At 34.0% G+C, this 13,692-nt stretch overlaps 1 protein-coding gene across 1 annotated transcript in view; it reads left to right on the top strand.

Annotated features, from left to right (window-relative positions):
• The window catches only part of FAT4 (FAT atypical cadherin 4), a 180,364-nt gene that overhangs the window by 83,119 nt on the left and 83,553 nt on the right, over nt 1–13,692 (top strand). The window contains exons 3-4 of the mRNA XM_007087581.3: nt 7,822–8,083; nt 9,614–9,964. Coding sequence (XP_007087643.2) covers nt 7,822–8,083; nt 9,614–9,964 — 613 coding nt within the window. The remainder of the gene's footprint in view (nt 1–7,821; nt 8,084–9,613; nt 9,965–13,692) is intronic.

Here is a 13,692-nt window from a genome sequence, read left to right as displayed (position 1 = left end):
TACATTAACACTTACATGTCAAAGGCACAGTGAAAATGAGAGTTTAAGATAAATAGGGGATTCTTTGGGATGGGTAAAAAAGAGTAAGTGAACCTTCAACTGTCTCTAGAGCTACATTTTTAGTTCTGCAAAGATTTGTGAGATAAGGACAGTTGCTCTCAATTCTTCAAAGAATTGGATTGCAACTTAAATGACATCATAGGTTGATTTACCCATAAATTCTTTTACAAGGGCTTTAGAAGGGTTTTCTTTCCTTCTGGATTCATAGTTTTATTTTAGTGTAGGGGAGAAGGCCTAAAAAAAGTTCTTTCAGGCCCTACAATTTGGCCAATTTCTGACCACAGAACTACTTTGTAGTTTTTAGCTGGAACAAACAGTAAATATTTCTGGCAGTATTGAATAACCCCTGGGAATGAAGAGGCATCCCTGAAGAGGATGCATAAGATATTTTGTTTTCCTCCTTATACTGGGCACTACAGACAGAGATCTGGGAGAGCTGACTCTGGCAAGAATTCTTACCCTTAGCTGGCTTCCGCCAGTTTTTCCAGGATCCATCTGTAGCATTTTACCAGAATTTGGCAAGGTTTTTCATTATTTTAATTTAGGTTTTCCCTTGGCTGTTTAAGAGAAAAACAGCAGTTTACCAGAAAATCCCTCAGAGTTCCATCAACTTTGGGAGATCCCCATTAGCAAAGAGCCCTCCTTCAAGAGTGGACATGTGGTGTCTTTAGGGTCATTAACTTGGCATACTTTTGCTTTTGCTTGAGGGAATTCAGACACAGGATTACTAGAATGAATACTCAAATAAAGGAGAATAGAGGGAAGCAGTGAGACTTACATCAACCTTATTTTTGTTGTTGTCGCTTTGTTTTGTTTTTAGGTACCTTTTGTATCTTGAATTTTTCATTAACCTTTTGCAACAAATCTTTTAATGAAGCTATTTTGGAATTTGGAGACTTTTGGAGGTTTTTTGTATGCCAGTTAAATAGGTATTCCATTCTGTTTCTTTGATTTGGGAGTCTTAGCTTTTAAACACACTTCTTAAATGATCTTACCTAATTGGAACATTCCTCATAATGGCCACTGTAATTCTAGGTTATAATTACTTTGAGGGCTGGCAGCAGTTTGCCGGGACCCTAGCTGCAAAGGGGGTTTAACCCACATTTTTTTGTCCAGCCATATCTAGCTGGCTAATTGGGTGTGACCCACTTATCTGCCCCACCATATCTTGGGGCTCCCAGAGTGACAGATACCAAGCCAAGTTCTCAGAACACAAAACAAGCTTAAGAGGATTTTGCTATTTTTGTAGATGGTTATTTCTTCCAGGATCATAGTTCTTAGACATAAAATAAACAGGTGTGCCGGAAAGTAGCAGAAACTCTTTAGATTTTAGACATCCCACATTATTATAATTACTTTTTTCAGCTAAGCTTTTGGGTCTCTCGGAGCCAAACTAATACCTAAAAGGGATGTGGTTCTGGGTTGGTGACTGTGCAGTGTTTTACAGTGTACCTCATTGCATGGAAATTTGCTTGAGATTAGCAGATGGCTTAGTGTCCTTCTAACTCATTCCATGACCAACTTATTCTAACAGACGAGTCTTTGATTTAGGTGGTAAGCATATACAATAAATAGCTTTTAAGTGCTTGACCCATGCCCACCAATTTTTGCAGCTTTTTGGCCTCTGAGATCCCTGTTAACAATAATTTTTATCTACACAAAACAAGACAAACATGTGCCTCCTAACATGCCAGCAGCAATCAGATGTTACTGCAGACTGGCCAAGAGAAGGCCAGGAAATTATTAGCAAATGTATTGTTTTAGGCAAGGTCACCTTCCTGAGGGGAGCAGAAAGGGTCTATTGTGTGGATTATCTCACTAGCCCTGACCAGGTAATTCCATGTTGACTGGTTAAAAGTTAAATTCCTCAAGGAGTTGAAACTGCAAATAGATTAAGTATTAAGTCTTGGTTTGTTAACATAGGGCTTAGCACAAGGGACTCTATTTTGGGCCTGCTATATCCTTTTTAACAATTAAGAATTTTTCTTTCCTAATTCCAGCTACCTTAAAAGTTATGTGACTATATTATTATTTATAGCTATGATATATCAGCTATTATTTAGTAAATACTTCATTTTCTTAAAACTCTTCATTGATAATATATATTTGGCTAGCTCAATTCATAAAATTTGATTAACTTTTAGTTAGAAAAGTAGTAAACCTATGATCCAGCAATTGCACTAGTAGCTATTTACCCAAAGAATACAAAAAGACTAATTCAAAGGGATACATGCCCCCCAATGTTTATAGCAGCATTATCAACAATAGTCAAATTATGGAAAGACCCCAAATGTCCATCAACTGATGAATGGACAAAGAAGATGTGTGTGTGTGTATACATACATACACAATGGAATATTACCCAGCCATAAAAAGAATGAAACCTTGCCATTTGCAATGACATAGGTAGAGCAAGAGAGTATTATACTAAGCAAAATAAGTCAGTCAGAGAAAGACGAACACCATATGATTTCAGTTATATGTGGAATTAAGAAACAAACAAAAAATAATCATAGGGAAAAACAAGAGCAAGGAAAACCAAGAAACAGACTCTTAACTATAGAGAACAAACTGATGGCTACCAGAGGGGAGGTAGGTGGGAGGATGGGTTAAACAGGTGATGGGAATTTAGGAGGCACGTATTGTGATTAGCACTGGGTATTCTGTGGAGGTGTTGAATCACTGAATTGTACACCTGAAACTAATATTACACTGTATGTTAACTAACTGGAATTTAAATAAAAACCAAAAAAAAAAAATATGTGAAGAATCAAACAAAATAAAAAAGAAAAAGAAAAACATTAAAAAAAAAAAGCACCCGTGGGGTGCCTGTCGTCTCAGTAGGTTAAATGTCAGACCTCGGCTCAGGTCATGATCTCATGGTTCGTGGGTTTGAGCTCTGCGTCTTGCTCTGTGCTGACAGTTCAGAGCCTGGAGCCTGCTTCAGATTCTATGTCTCCCTCTCTCTCCCTGACTCGCACTCTGTCTCTCTCTCTCAAAAGTGAATAAACATTAATAAATTTTTTAAGACAATTCACATTAAATAATTGTAACTGCAATGACTCTTATTGGTTATTCTTTCAATAGGAATGAGATAAACTTCCTATATTTTAAGTGGTTTATTCAAAGAGTGAAGCAATAATCATGTTAATTATGATAAAAAATATTCTAATGGGATATGCTATTCTCTTAAGAACTGATTATTTGAAAGAGACAACAATACTATGATGTTCATAGTATTATAATTTTATATGCCCCTCTGTTTTTTCAAGTTATGACAAATAAGGTTTACTACAAATAAAGTGCTGCCTGCCTGTTTATTTTTCTCCATCTAGCTTTGCTGTGTGTGCACGTGCATGCATACTTGCCTTCAAGTTTATCTTTTGAGATGTTTATATTTACAGTGAGATCTGAGGAAAGCTGGGAAGGTCCTTATGTCTTTAGGTATTTATGTCAAAATTATTTTAATGCACTTTGTTTTATTCTATTGAGCTTATTTTTTAAGTAAAAAAAAATGTAAGTAACTATGTAGGTGTTATCACTTAGACATCCTAGTATTAAAAGCTACTGAAATGTAAAATGATGATATCTAGGATAAGTAAGAAGTGCATTTGGGGTGAGGCAAGGTGTGGAGTTAAAGGGACAGGAAAGTGTAAGGTTGTACAGAAAAGGGAAATGGAGGTTGAGTTTTATGCCTGAAGGCATAAAAATCACCAAGTACTTTGTAATCAAATCTCTTGATGGGGGCGGGGGGAGGGAAAGGCAGGAGAAGATGGGAGGGAGGAAGGAGGTTTACCTACAACTTTAAAAGAAAGGAAGATATTTCTGTAAAACTGCTCTTGGACTTTTATGTTTTTAAGGATTAAGCTCATGAGGTTGCTTTCCTTCTTGAATATGTTTTTTCTTAAAAATTTTTAGGAGCCTTTAAATGATTGCTGACTCTGTCAACTCATGACATGAGGAATCAACATTTCTTTGGCCCTATGCCAGCTGGAATGGATACCTCAGCTTTCTATGGCATTCAGGATCTGGTTGTTTCCTTTTTTGAGTGGCTTGCAAAAAATTAATATTAATGCTTTTAGATAAACCTTCATTCTATTTTCTACTCTATCCTCAGCTTTTTACCTCTTAGTTGAATTTGAAAAAAAAATATATATATATACATATTTGAAGTGTTTTCTCTCACCAAATCATGGCTGTTTTTTTCTTCCTCTAGTATGAATAGAATTCAATATTTAATGCAAGGGATTTCTTTTAGTTAGCTTTGCAGTCAGCATTAAATTATTGCACAATTATCCAGTGAATTGGTTTTAAAAGATCAATAGAATTATTTAAAACACTAATATTATGTAAGTTATTAGCAAACTATGTGTCAATAAATTATTATTTATACACAATTCCTTAATGACTAAATCAAACATCTAAGTATTAGTATGTTAGAGAAACTCTAGTCGGGCACTGGAGAATAATGCCTGGGTAAAGGAATCAGTTTTAGGAAGCAACATGTACATGTTGAACTTAATTTAAATATCATTTGAAACATATGTTGGACCAAGATACACATCTTTCAGAAGCACATGACTTTGTCAGTCTCTTGTTTCCTTTTATAAACAGAATTATTATGCTTGTAATGGGCCAGGATACTCAAGCTTTGTTTCAGAGTACCATACTTGTTTTTGAAAATACTACTTAAGGTTGTAAAATGCATTTGCAATTTATAGCTATTTACGTTTAGAATTCCTTCCACGTGCTTTTGTCTCTGTGGTTCCTCAGGAGAGTAGCATGTTTTCAACCAGCATTATTTCCACTGCACAGCAACTGAAATACGATATTTGTTTCTTGTGGTATTGCTGATACCGCATATTTTAGATATTAAATAAATAGACTTTTCAAAAGACCTAATTAAGTCATTACTCTTGGCCAGACATTTTCAGACATTCACTAGAGCTATTAATTCACTGCATCAGCTGATTTTGAATATAAAAAGATTGTTGTATCAACATATTTTGATGCCTTTGTTTCTGTTCATAAGAATTATCTTAACTTTAGGAGTATTAATTATGACTGTCACTATATAGACAGGACATATCTAAATTTCAAACCATTTGTGTAATAGCTTTAAGTTGTTTTTTTTTTCTTTGCTTTCCCCTAATTTCCAAACACTTACCATTTTAATAGGTAAGAATTGAATGTGGCTGTTTTCATACCTGGATTGCTTTACTAGAATAATGGAACTCTTAGTGAAACAGAATAAATAGTACAGAATGTGGTCAGATTAGAAGTCTAAAATTCTTATTTGAATGTTTTTGTTAAACCATATAATTATAATAAATACATTAGATACTCCATGTACACCTGAATATACAAGATACATGTGGTTTTGTGTTAAACTCAGCTATTCCGTTACCAAATTAAAACGTGCTTTGAGGCATTCACTTTACTAAATTTTAAGATTGGCTTGAAGAATGCAGTAGAAAAATATAGCCAATCCCACTGAACATGTATTTTGAAAGAGTATTTTTGTCTTTGACTTATAGAAATCATACCCTTAGGTGTTTGGTAATGAAGGATAAAACACATCTAATCTGTGGAGGAAAAGATGTATGGAAACCGTGGGTGCTGTGGTCTCCCAGCATGCCAGACTTCTAGTCTACAAATCCTAAATTTCAGGTTTTCCCGATATCCTTCTTGGGAGTTCTTATCCCGGATATTTTGATAAATAAATTTCTAGAGCTTAATAATTGTAAAAAACATATTTATTTTATGTTAAGTATATTTAAGTAAAAAAGTAATTGTTTGAAGTCAACAATTCCGACACTATAAGTCAGTGTCAACACTTAACATATATGTATTATAGGAAATGAGAAAACATATTTTTTCCCTGCAATATATAGCAACTCAGTTGTATTTTCATTTAAAGTATTCATTTACAGGAATCTCAGTCATCAAATGAACTTAATCCATTATATAAAAACAGGAATAAAGATAACAGCTATCACTGTTATATGCTTTCTGAAGGATCATTCTAGGTGTTTTACATGTATTAACTCATTTAATCTTCACAGTAGCCCTATGGGGCAGGTAATGTTATTATTCTGATTGTCCAAGTAAAGAAACATCGGCTCATTGGGGTTAAGTATAAGGACCAAGGTGGAGCAGAGATTCAACACCAAAAACATCAAATCTCATCCAGTGCAGTATATAATATTCAATGTAGTATTTTAATTATAATATAATTAAGAAATATCTAAATCAAACTGCTTATAATTTCAACATTGTACTGTCAAGTTTATATTTAATATATGTTTGAAAATACTATATTACCAAATATGTTTTGAAATAATATATGTAGAATATATTTTAAAATACTAGGAGGTCGGCATTCCCCATCATCAAGTCCACATGGGTTCTTTAATTTTAATTCTTCTAAACTTCTTTATTTTTGACTTTGCTAATATCTAATCTTTCTTGAAACCTGCCCTTTAAACTCAGTGAGTGCCCATCAAGTGATGTGCTTAGGGCAGTGTTTAGCACTTAGTGAACACTGAATGAATGTACCGTTTTTCTCAACCTTTTCATGTCCCCTACTAACTTTCTAGTTTAGATTTCATGTTTTGAGGGTCACAGCTCAAAGGTCTAAGAGAACACAAGAAATCACCCGCTCTCATTTTACAGAACATGGACTTGGAACTTCAAACCATATAGATTGTAGAAGGTTTCACCTTGAGGAAATGAAGTCCCAGTCCTTTGGGCCCAAACTCTCCTCACTCTTTCCCTTCTCTGGCCTCTTCGCACTCTAGTCCCTCTTACATTATCAACAGCCTTGAAAGATTGCTTCCAATTAAGCCAAGATTAGTGTTTTCTTGGCCATAAAATTCAAACCAATTTGTGTTGCAGTTGAGATTCTCCAAAATATACCCATAACCAAACCAAGAGTTTGGTCTGACCTTCTTCTATTCTTCATTTAAACTCTTTCTTCTGACAAACTGTTTAACAATGAGTAAGCCAAACACATCATTTTCCTTTCTTCTGCACTTTTGCTTAAACTCAAATATTCCCTTAGTCTTTGCTTTACAAAAAAAAAAAAAAAAAAAAAAAAAAGGAAGCCGTTCTACAAACCCCAGTTCAGTCCATATACATTCTCCATTATTATCTTCCTTAAAGAAATCAACTTGTTCTTACAGTGGTTATTTAAAGCCTCCCCCATTTAGTACTTGCCTCATTTAATTACCTTCTCATACTGAATCAGAATGATCATGAGCTCAGAGTCAGGCAGAGTTGGATTTGAAATCCATGCTAACTGATGCAGTGTGACTCTGTAAGTTACCTAGCATCTCAGAACCCACTGTCTTCATTTGTGAAATGGCACCTCATGGAGTCGTGAACTGAAGTGAGATAATGCGTACATAATGCTGTCACAGTGCCTGGCACAGAGCAAGCCTTTAGCAAATCCTCTGGTCATGCGATTAGTAGTAGTGTCATTTGTATTTTCTGTAGCGACAACTTGACTTTTTTCTATGTGTATATTTTATGAGTTAAAAGATATATATCTTATACTGATGGCTGATATTTTCTGTTATTTAATGGATAGGTGTTGAAAGACTATGTAATATACTACTTTGGGTGGTTATCTTTTGAAATCTTTTAATGTCTTATAAAGGAAAGCCCAAAGCCTCACTTTGTCAAAGACATATTCAACATAAAGAATGGTGCTCTTACTTTTCTACTTCTAACACGTTCAGATATGGGTCTTTTCCTTAGGGTGCGAATGCTCTGGTCACGTACACTATCATTAGTGGAGCTGATGACAGTTTCCGCATTGACCCCGAATCTGGAGATCTGATAGCAACCAAGCGGTTGGACAGGGAACGCCGTTCCAAATATTCCTTGCTGGTTCGGGCAGATGATGGCCTTCAGTCCTCAGATATGAGAATTAACATCACTGTCAGTGATGTGAATGACCACACACCTAAGTTCTCCAGACCTGTGTACTCTTTTGACATCCCAGAAGACACAACCCCAGGTAAGCGGCACACGTTTTTGCCAACGTCACTTTTGACTAAAATTATGGGATATGTAATGACTGCTCTTAAGTAACTAGTTTTTATTGTATACTACTAGGTATAAAAATATATGTGCTAGATATTTTAGTCTTTTAATTAACCTTCTTTGATATAGTTCCCAAGTGAATTCCTAGACTTTGGAGAACAAATGAAGTTAGCAATTCACCTAATTACTAATTACAAATATTTCTGTTTCTGAAAGTATTTGTGATGAGTTGTTAATTTTCTGTCAATGACCGTTTTGGTACTATTTTTCCACTTTATACTCTGTGATATTTTACATCCCACTTAAACATTTTATGTGTTAATATTGTTTCTAAACGCTGACCTCTAAGAAACTGGTCATTTAATATGTTGTATTTTGCTACCCCTGCATCCATTCTGAATTAATGTACTTTAGAAATGCATTTGCAGGACAGGACTGCATCATTATTTTTAACATATTTTAAATTGATTACAAAAATTAAAATAAATGGATACTGTAAAAGTGCCTAATATACTTATAGTGCTATGTGTACAAAGCACAAAGAAAAACACATGAAAACCTGTGACTACTGCCTCTAACACTTAAAACCTGTGTGACCCAGGGAAAGTTAATTCATATCTCTTAGCCTTAATTTCAAGTTCCATAAAATGGAAATAATAATTCCTGTTGGAATTAGAGTAAAGGTTAATTTGGAGAATATATCATAGTGTGCTAACACGGGGCTTGGGAAATCGCAGGTACTCAATCAGTGTTAGTGGAATCTCAATCCTGAATTGTCGCCTTGCCTCTTTGAACATATTATGTTGTGATTGTTGAGTTTGAGTACTAAATATCCATATTTTCAGTGTGTGTACACTTCATTTCAATTATTGGAAATTCTTATCTAAAATTGAAATTTTGTTCTGAATTACATTTGGAATGATTTTGCGTAATAAGGCCTATGTTACAGAAACTCATTTGACAAAGAAATTAAATATTTATAGACTACTTCTCACTACAGTTTTCTCTTCCCTCCCCAACATGAGTTGTGCACGTCCTTCATGAAATTACCATCACGTTTATTTCTGCCTTAATTACAGCAATGACCACATGAGCTATCAAGTGATATCCCCTGAGCATAAGTCTGAATTATTGCTTGGGACCCACACCTTCCTGATACTAGCAATGGGCCCCAATAGAAGTCATTGCAGTCACCGATATGTTCATGAATTGTTAGTGCCAAGCAGAAAAATAATGCCAGAAGTAGTATTATTTCTCCAGAACATTTACACTGCAACATAGAATTTCCTGAGTATTTAATATGCTATATATTTCATTAATATTCGGGAAGGTTGGTATCAGTATTAATGTAGAAATCTGCAGAATGTTGAGGTCACTCTATTTTCATAGTGATTCTCTGGTTAAAATGTGTTACTGTAATCATAAAATTTGTTGGTGTCTGCATATAGTCTCTGAGTAATACCTTATCTCATTAATTTTAGACCATTAATTTATTTTTTGATAGGTTCATTGGTAGCAGCTATTTTAGCTACAGATGATGACTCTGGTGTGAATGGAGAAATTACGTATATTGTGAATGAAGATGATGAAGATGGCATATTTTTCCTGAATCCAGTTACTGGAGTCTTTAATTTGACTCGAGCATTAGATTATGAAGCACAGCAATATTATATCCTCACTGTTCGAGCTGAAGATGGTGGGGGACAATTTACTACCATTAGGGTGTATTTTAATGTACTAGACGTAAATGATAACCCACCTATTTTCAGCTTAAATTCATATAGCACATCTTTAATGGAGAATCTACCTCTAGGATCTACTGTTCTTGTGTTTAATGTTACCGACGCAGATGATGGTATGTACTTTATTTTATACACTTAAAATTTTACTAAATATGACCTCAGATTTATATTATATTTATTTACTGTGTTCAGCTGTCACAATTTTTTTAATATAGGTCCAAAAAGGAATAGATTTATGATTTAATTATAGAGGATTAAAAATCTGAGTACTTTATAAGTTAAATTCTTGTAACAGTTACACAGCATGCATTGTTATCATTTCAAAAACTTTGTCTTCTGGGGCACCTGGGTGGCTTGGTTGGTTAAGCATCCGACTTAGGCTCAGGTCATGATCTGGCAGTTTGTGAGTTCGAACTCCACATTGGGCTCTGTGCTGACAGCTCGGAGCTTGGAGCCTGCTTCGGATTCTGTGTTTCCTTCCCTCTCTGCCCCTCCCTTGCTCACGCTCTGTCTCTCTCTCTCTCACTCTCAAAAATAAATAAACATGAAAAAAAAACTCTTTATCTTCCTTTTTTACAGTATTGCAGTTTAATAATGTAGAAGTCCTAAAACAGTTTTTTACTAGGCTTCTGTCAAATTAGTAAAAATATTTGTCTACATTTATAACTTTAACATATAAAGGATAAAATTTGGAAGCAAAAGGAAAACCAACATTTAAAAAAATACTTAAGAATGCATAATTAGTTGTATATTTCCAACAGAAAGCTTCTAATAATATTTTAGCAAGCTTTCATGCTTTGACTGAAAAGATGATTCCAGATCTCTTTAACTTATGCTATATAATCAAGTTGAGATTTCACCTTAACTCTAGACTTTACATGTGTTTGATTTTATTTATTGCAAAATCATTTGGCAAACTTTCTTTTAAAATATAACTCTCCTGGCCTTTATTCTAAAACCTGTTTTGTAAATACACATATTATATAATATAGCACTAGAGACAACATTGTGCATATTATCAGTCTTTAACTGATATGTTTGGAAAGTTAATACCTTGTTTCCCCTTTTATTGGATGAGTTAGATGTCCTATCTCTTGAGAAAACAAGGGACAGAATTTTCAAGAGGAAATAGGTCTCGAGCCTGAGGATATGCCTAACAACATAGGCATATCAACCTTAATTTAGAATTTCCTGGTTCTTACTGACTTGGATGATTAATGTAATTTCGGAATACCATTGTATCTCAACATTCTCCTCTATACTTAGTTTCCTTTCAGAATTGTCTAGAAGTGTCACTGAGAAAGATATGACAGGCAAAAAGCACATTATTTTATATCTGTTTCAATTCACAAAATTGGAAATACTTTCTTTAGATTTCATTAAGTGCATTTTGAAGTTTTCCCCTTTTATATACAAGCACAGTTAATATTGGTCGCAGGTGTATATCTAAAAAAGAAGTATCTGTAATTCTAGTACTACTACTATAGCTAATAATAACCAATATTCATGGCATATTTAGCATGTAACTAGTCTTGGCCTAAGAACATTGCTCACTCTATTTCATTTACACCAGCCCAGCTCTGTGATTGGCTCCAACTGGCATTTATATACAATTGAGCTTAATCCCAATTTTGGAAGTTGATGTCGGTATTATAACTTTCATTAGTTTACCTGCTCTCTGCATATCAATATCTTATTTGTCCTTACGACTGGTCCTGACTTTTCTGTAGTGAAGAATTTTTTTGCTATGTTTCTTTGTGATGTATTTATTATGCACTAGAGAGTGACCGTTGCTTCACAGGACTGTGTGTTCCTCTGGATTAAATTTTATTTTTCCTCATACCTTCAAATACAGAGAACTGAACAATAGCAAATAAGAAACTTTCTTTGTGAAAGCCTGTTGGAATATTCCTAAAGCAATATATTATTCACAGCCATATATTAACCATTGACTTCAACTTACTCTTCATGCATTTCTTTTCCTTTAATTGTGTTGAGTAAAAGTTTCAAGCTACATTTTTCCATTGTTTTAGTTTTGAATGTTTTTATCACTGTAATTTCCTGTACTTTGGCCTAAAATATAGGACATGGTTCCTATTCTTTCTGAATTTCAAGGATAATGATAAGACTGAACCAGGGTAACCTTCTTTGTTTAAAATTACCAACTCAATCACACTAAATAGTTCTCAAAGTATTTCACAGGCAGTATTATTTAGACATTTTTTAAAAAAATAACAAATTCGGGGTACCTTGGTGACTCAGTTAAGCATCTGAATTTAGCTCAGGTGATGGTCTTGCTGTTTGTGAGTTCAAGCCCACCTGAGGCTCCATGCTGAGCGTGGAGCCTTCTTGGGATTCTCTCTCTCCCTCTGTCTCTCTCCTTGCCTCTCCTCCACTTGTTCTCTCTCTCTTCCCAAAATAAATAAACTTTAAAATAAAATAAAATAAAATAAAATAAAATAAAATAAAATAAAATAAAACAAATAAAATAAAATAAAATAAAATAAAATAAAATAAAATAAAATACAAAACAAATTCATCTAAATCTGTGATCAAAATGTTCCTGATGGGAGAGTATTGTCATTTGAGGAAATTTTATATAAAAATAAAGTTAATATTTTCTGATTCTCCAGAGTTTCACCTAAAATTTTAGGTTACAGAATTATTTAGTAAAAATAGGTCAAATATTTTACTATTTTTACAATACAAATAGTATATGTATTAATCTCAAGGCTTCCCTGTGTATAGTTTAAAAAGTATTGTATTGAGGCAAAATGTTATAAACCGAACTTAATGCAAATAAACTGGCTTTGGTAGTTATTATGTTATTCTAGAAATAAATGCATATGCTTTTCAAAATATTGGGAGTCATAGACTATTTTGAGAATAGAGCAATGGTAATTATTGCTGAATAAGTTCACCTGTATATGCTTGGTACAATTGCAGGCATTCAAATTAAAGAAGTTTCATATTCCATTGACTTGATGACCTTTTTTGAAATCGCTTCATAAAGCTGAATGCTATCTGAAACAGTTCTGTGCCTTACAGCTGTATGACAAGTTGACAAATGCTAGTTCATTGTAGCCTAATTAAATCATGTTTAGGGATTGTGAATAAATACACACATTTCATAACAGAACTATATACCTATGTTACGTGCTATATTTTCTGGAACTAAATAATTCTCGAGACTGAAAAAAACAAAAACAGAAACAAAGACTCATTGCAACCACACATGCACAATAAAACTGCCAGAAAGAACCATGAGCCTAAACCACTTTCAGAACATTGAACACAAATGGCTAGAAATATGAACAGTTTTAAGTTTAAAGACCTGGTGGGCTATAAAATCCCACTAAACTCAAGTCCCATTGCTTATGGGTAAATTACAGAATTTTAAAATAATGTATGTACTGTTTCGTGATTCGAGTATTTGATGCAAAGGACAGAGAGAGACAAATGATATGAGCTCTGTATTTTTTTTAGGAAACTACAAATCGTTAGGGAGAATTTTGAGCTTCTCTCTATCCACATCTATTTTCTAGCTGTAGAGCACATGCCCAAAGTCATTTAGAATTGTCAGAAAGGAAAAGTCCTTTTCTTTATAGTAAGGTAATATATGGGTGGCTCTTGAGGCCTGTAATTGCAACAGGAAGGATTCATGAAGTTCCTGAGATGAGAGCTGTTTTTCAGATGGTGGTGCAGTATTTTGTGCAAAGGTTGTTGTATTTTTATGTTTATTTTCTCAGAGATGATTGTTATCATGAGTTCCTCTTAATGTTATTATCTAATATCAATATTTGTCATTATGAACCTGAATATAAAATCAAATTTTTCTTTT

The sequence above is a fragment of the Panthera tigris genome, chromosome B1 (genome assembly GCF_018350195.1).
Source record: "Panthera tigris isolate Pti1 chromosome B1, P.tigris_Pti1_mat1.1, whole genome shotgun sequence".
In the NCBI taxonomy this organism is placed as follows: Eukaryota; Metazoa; Chordata; class Mammalia; order Carnivora; family Felidae; genus Panthera; species Panthera tigris.
This window is presented reverse-complemented; position numbering and strand designations above follow the sequence as displayed.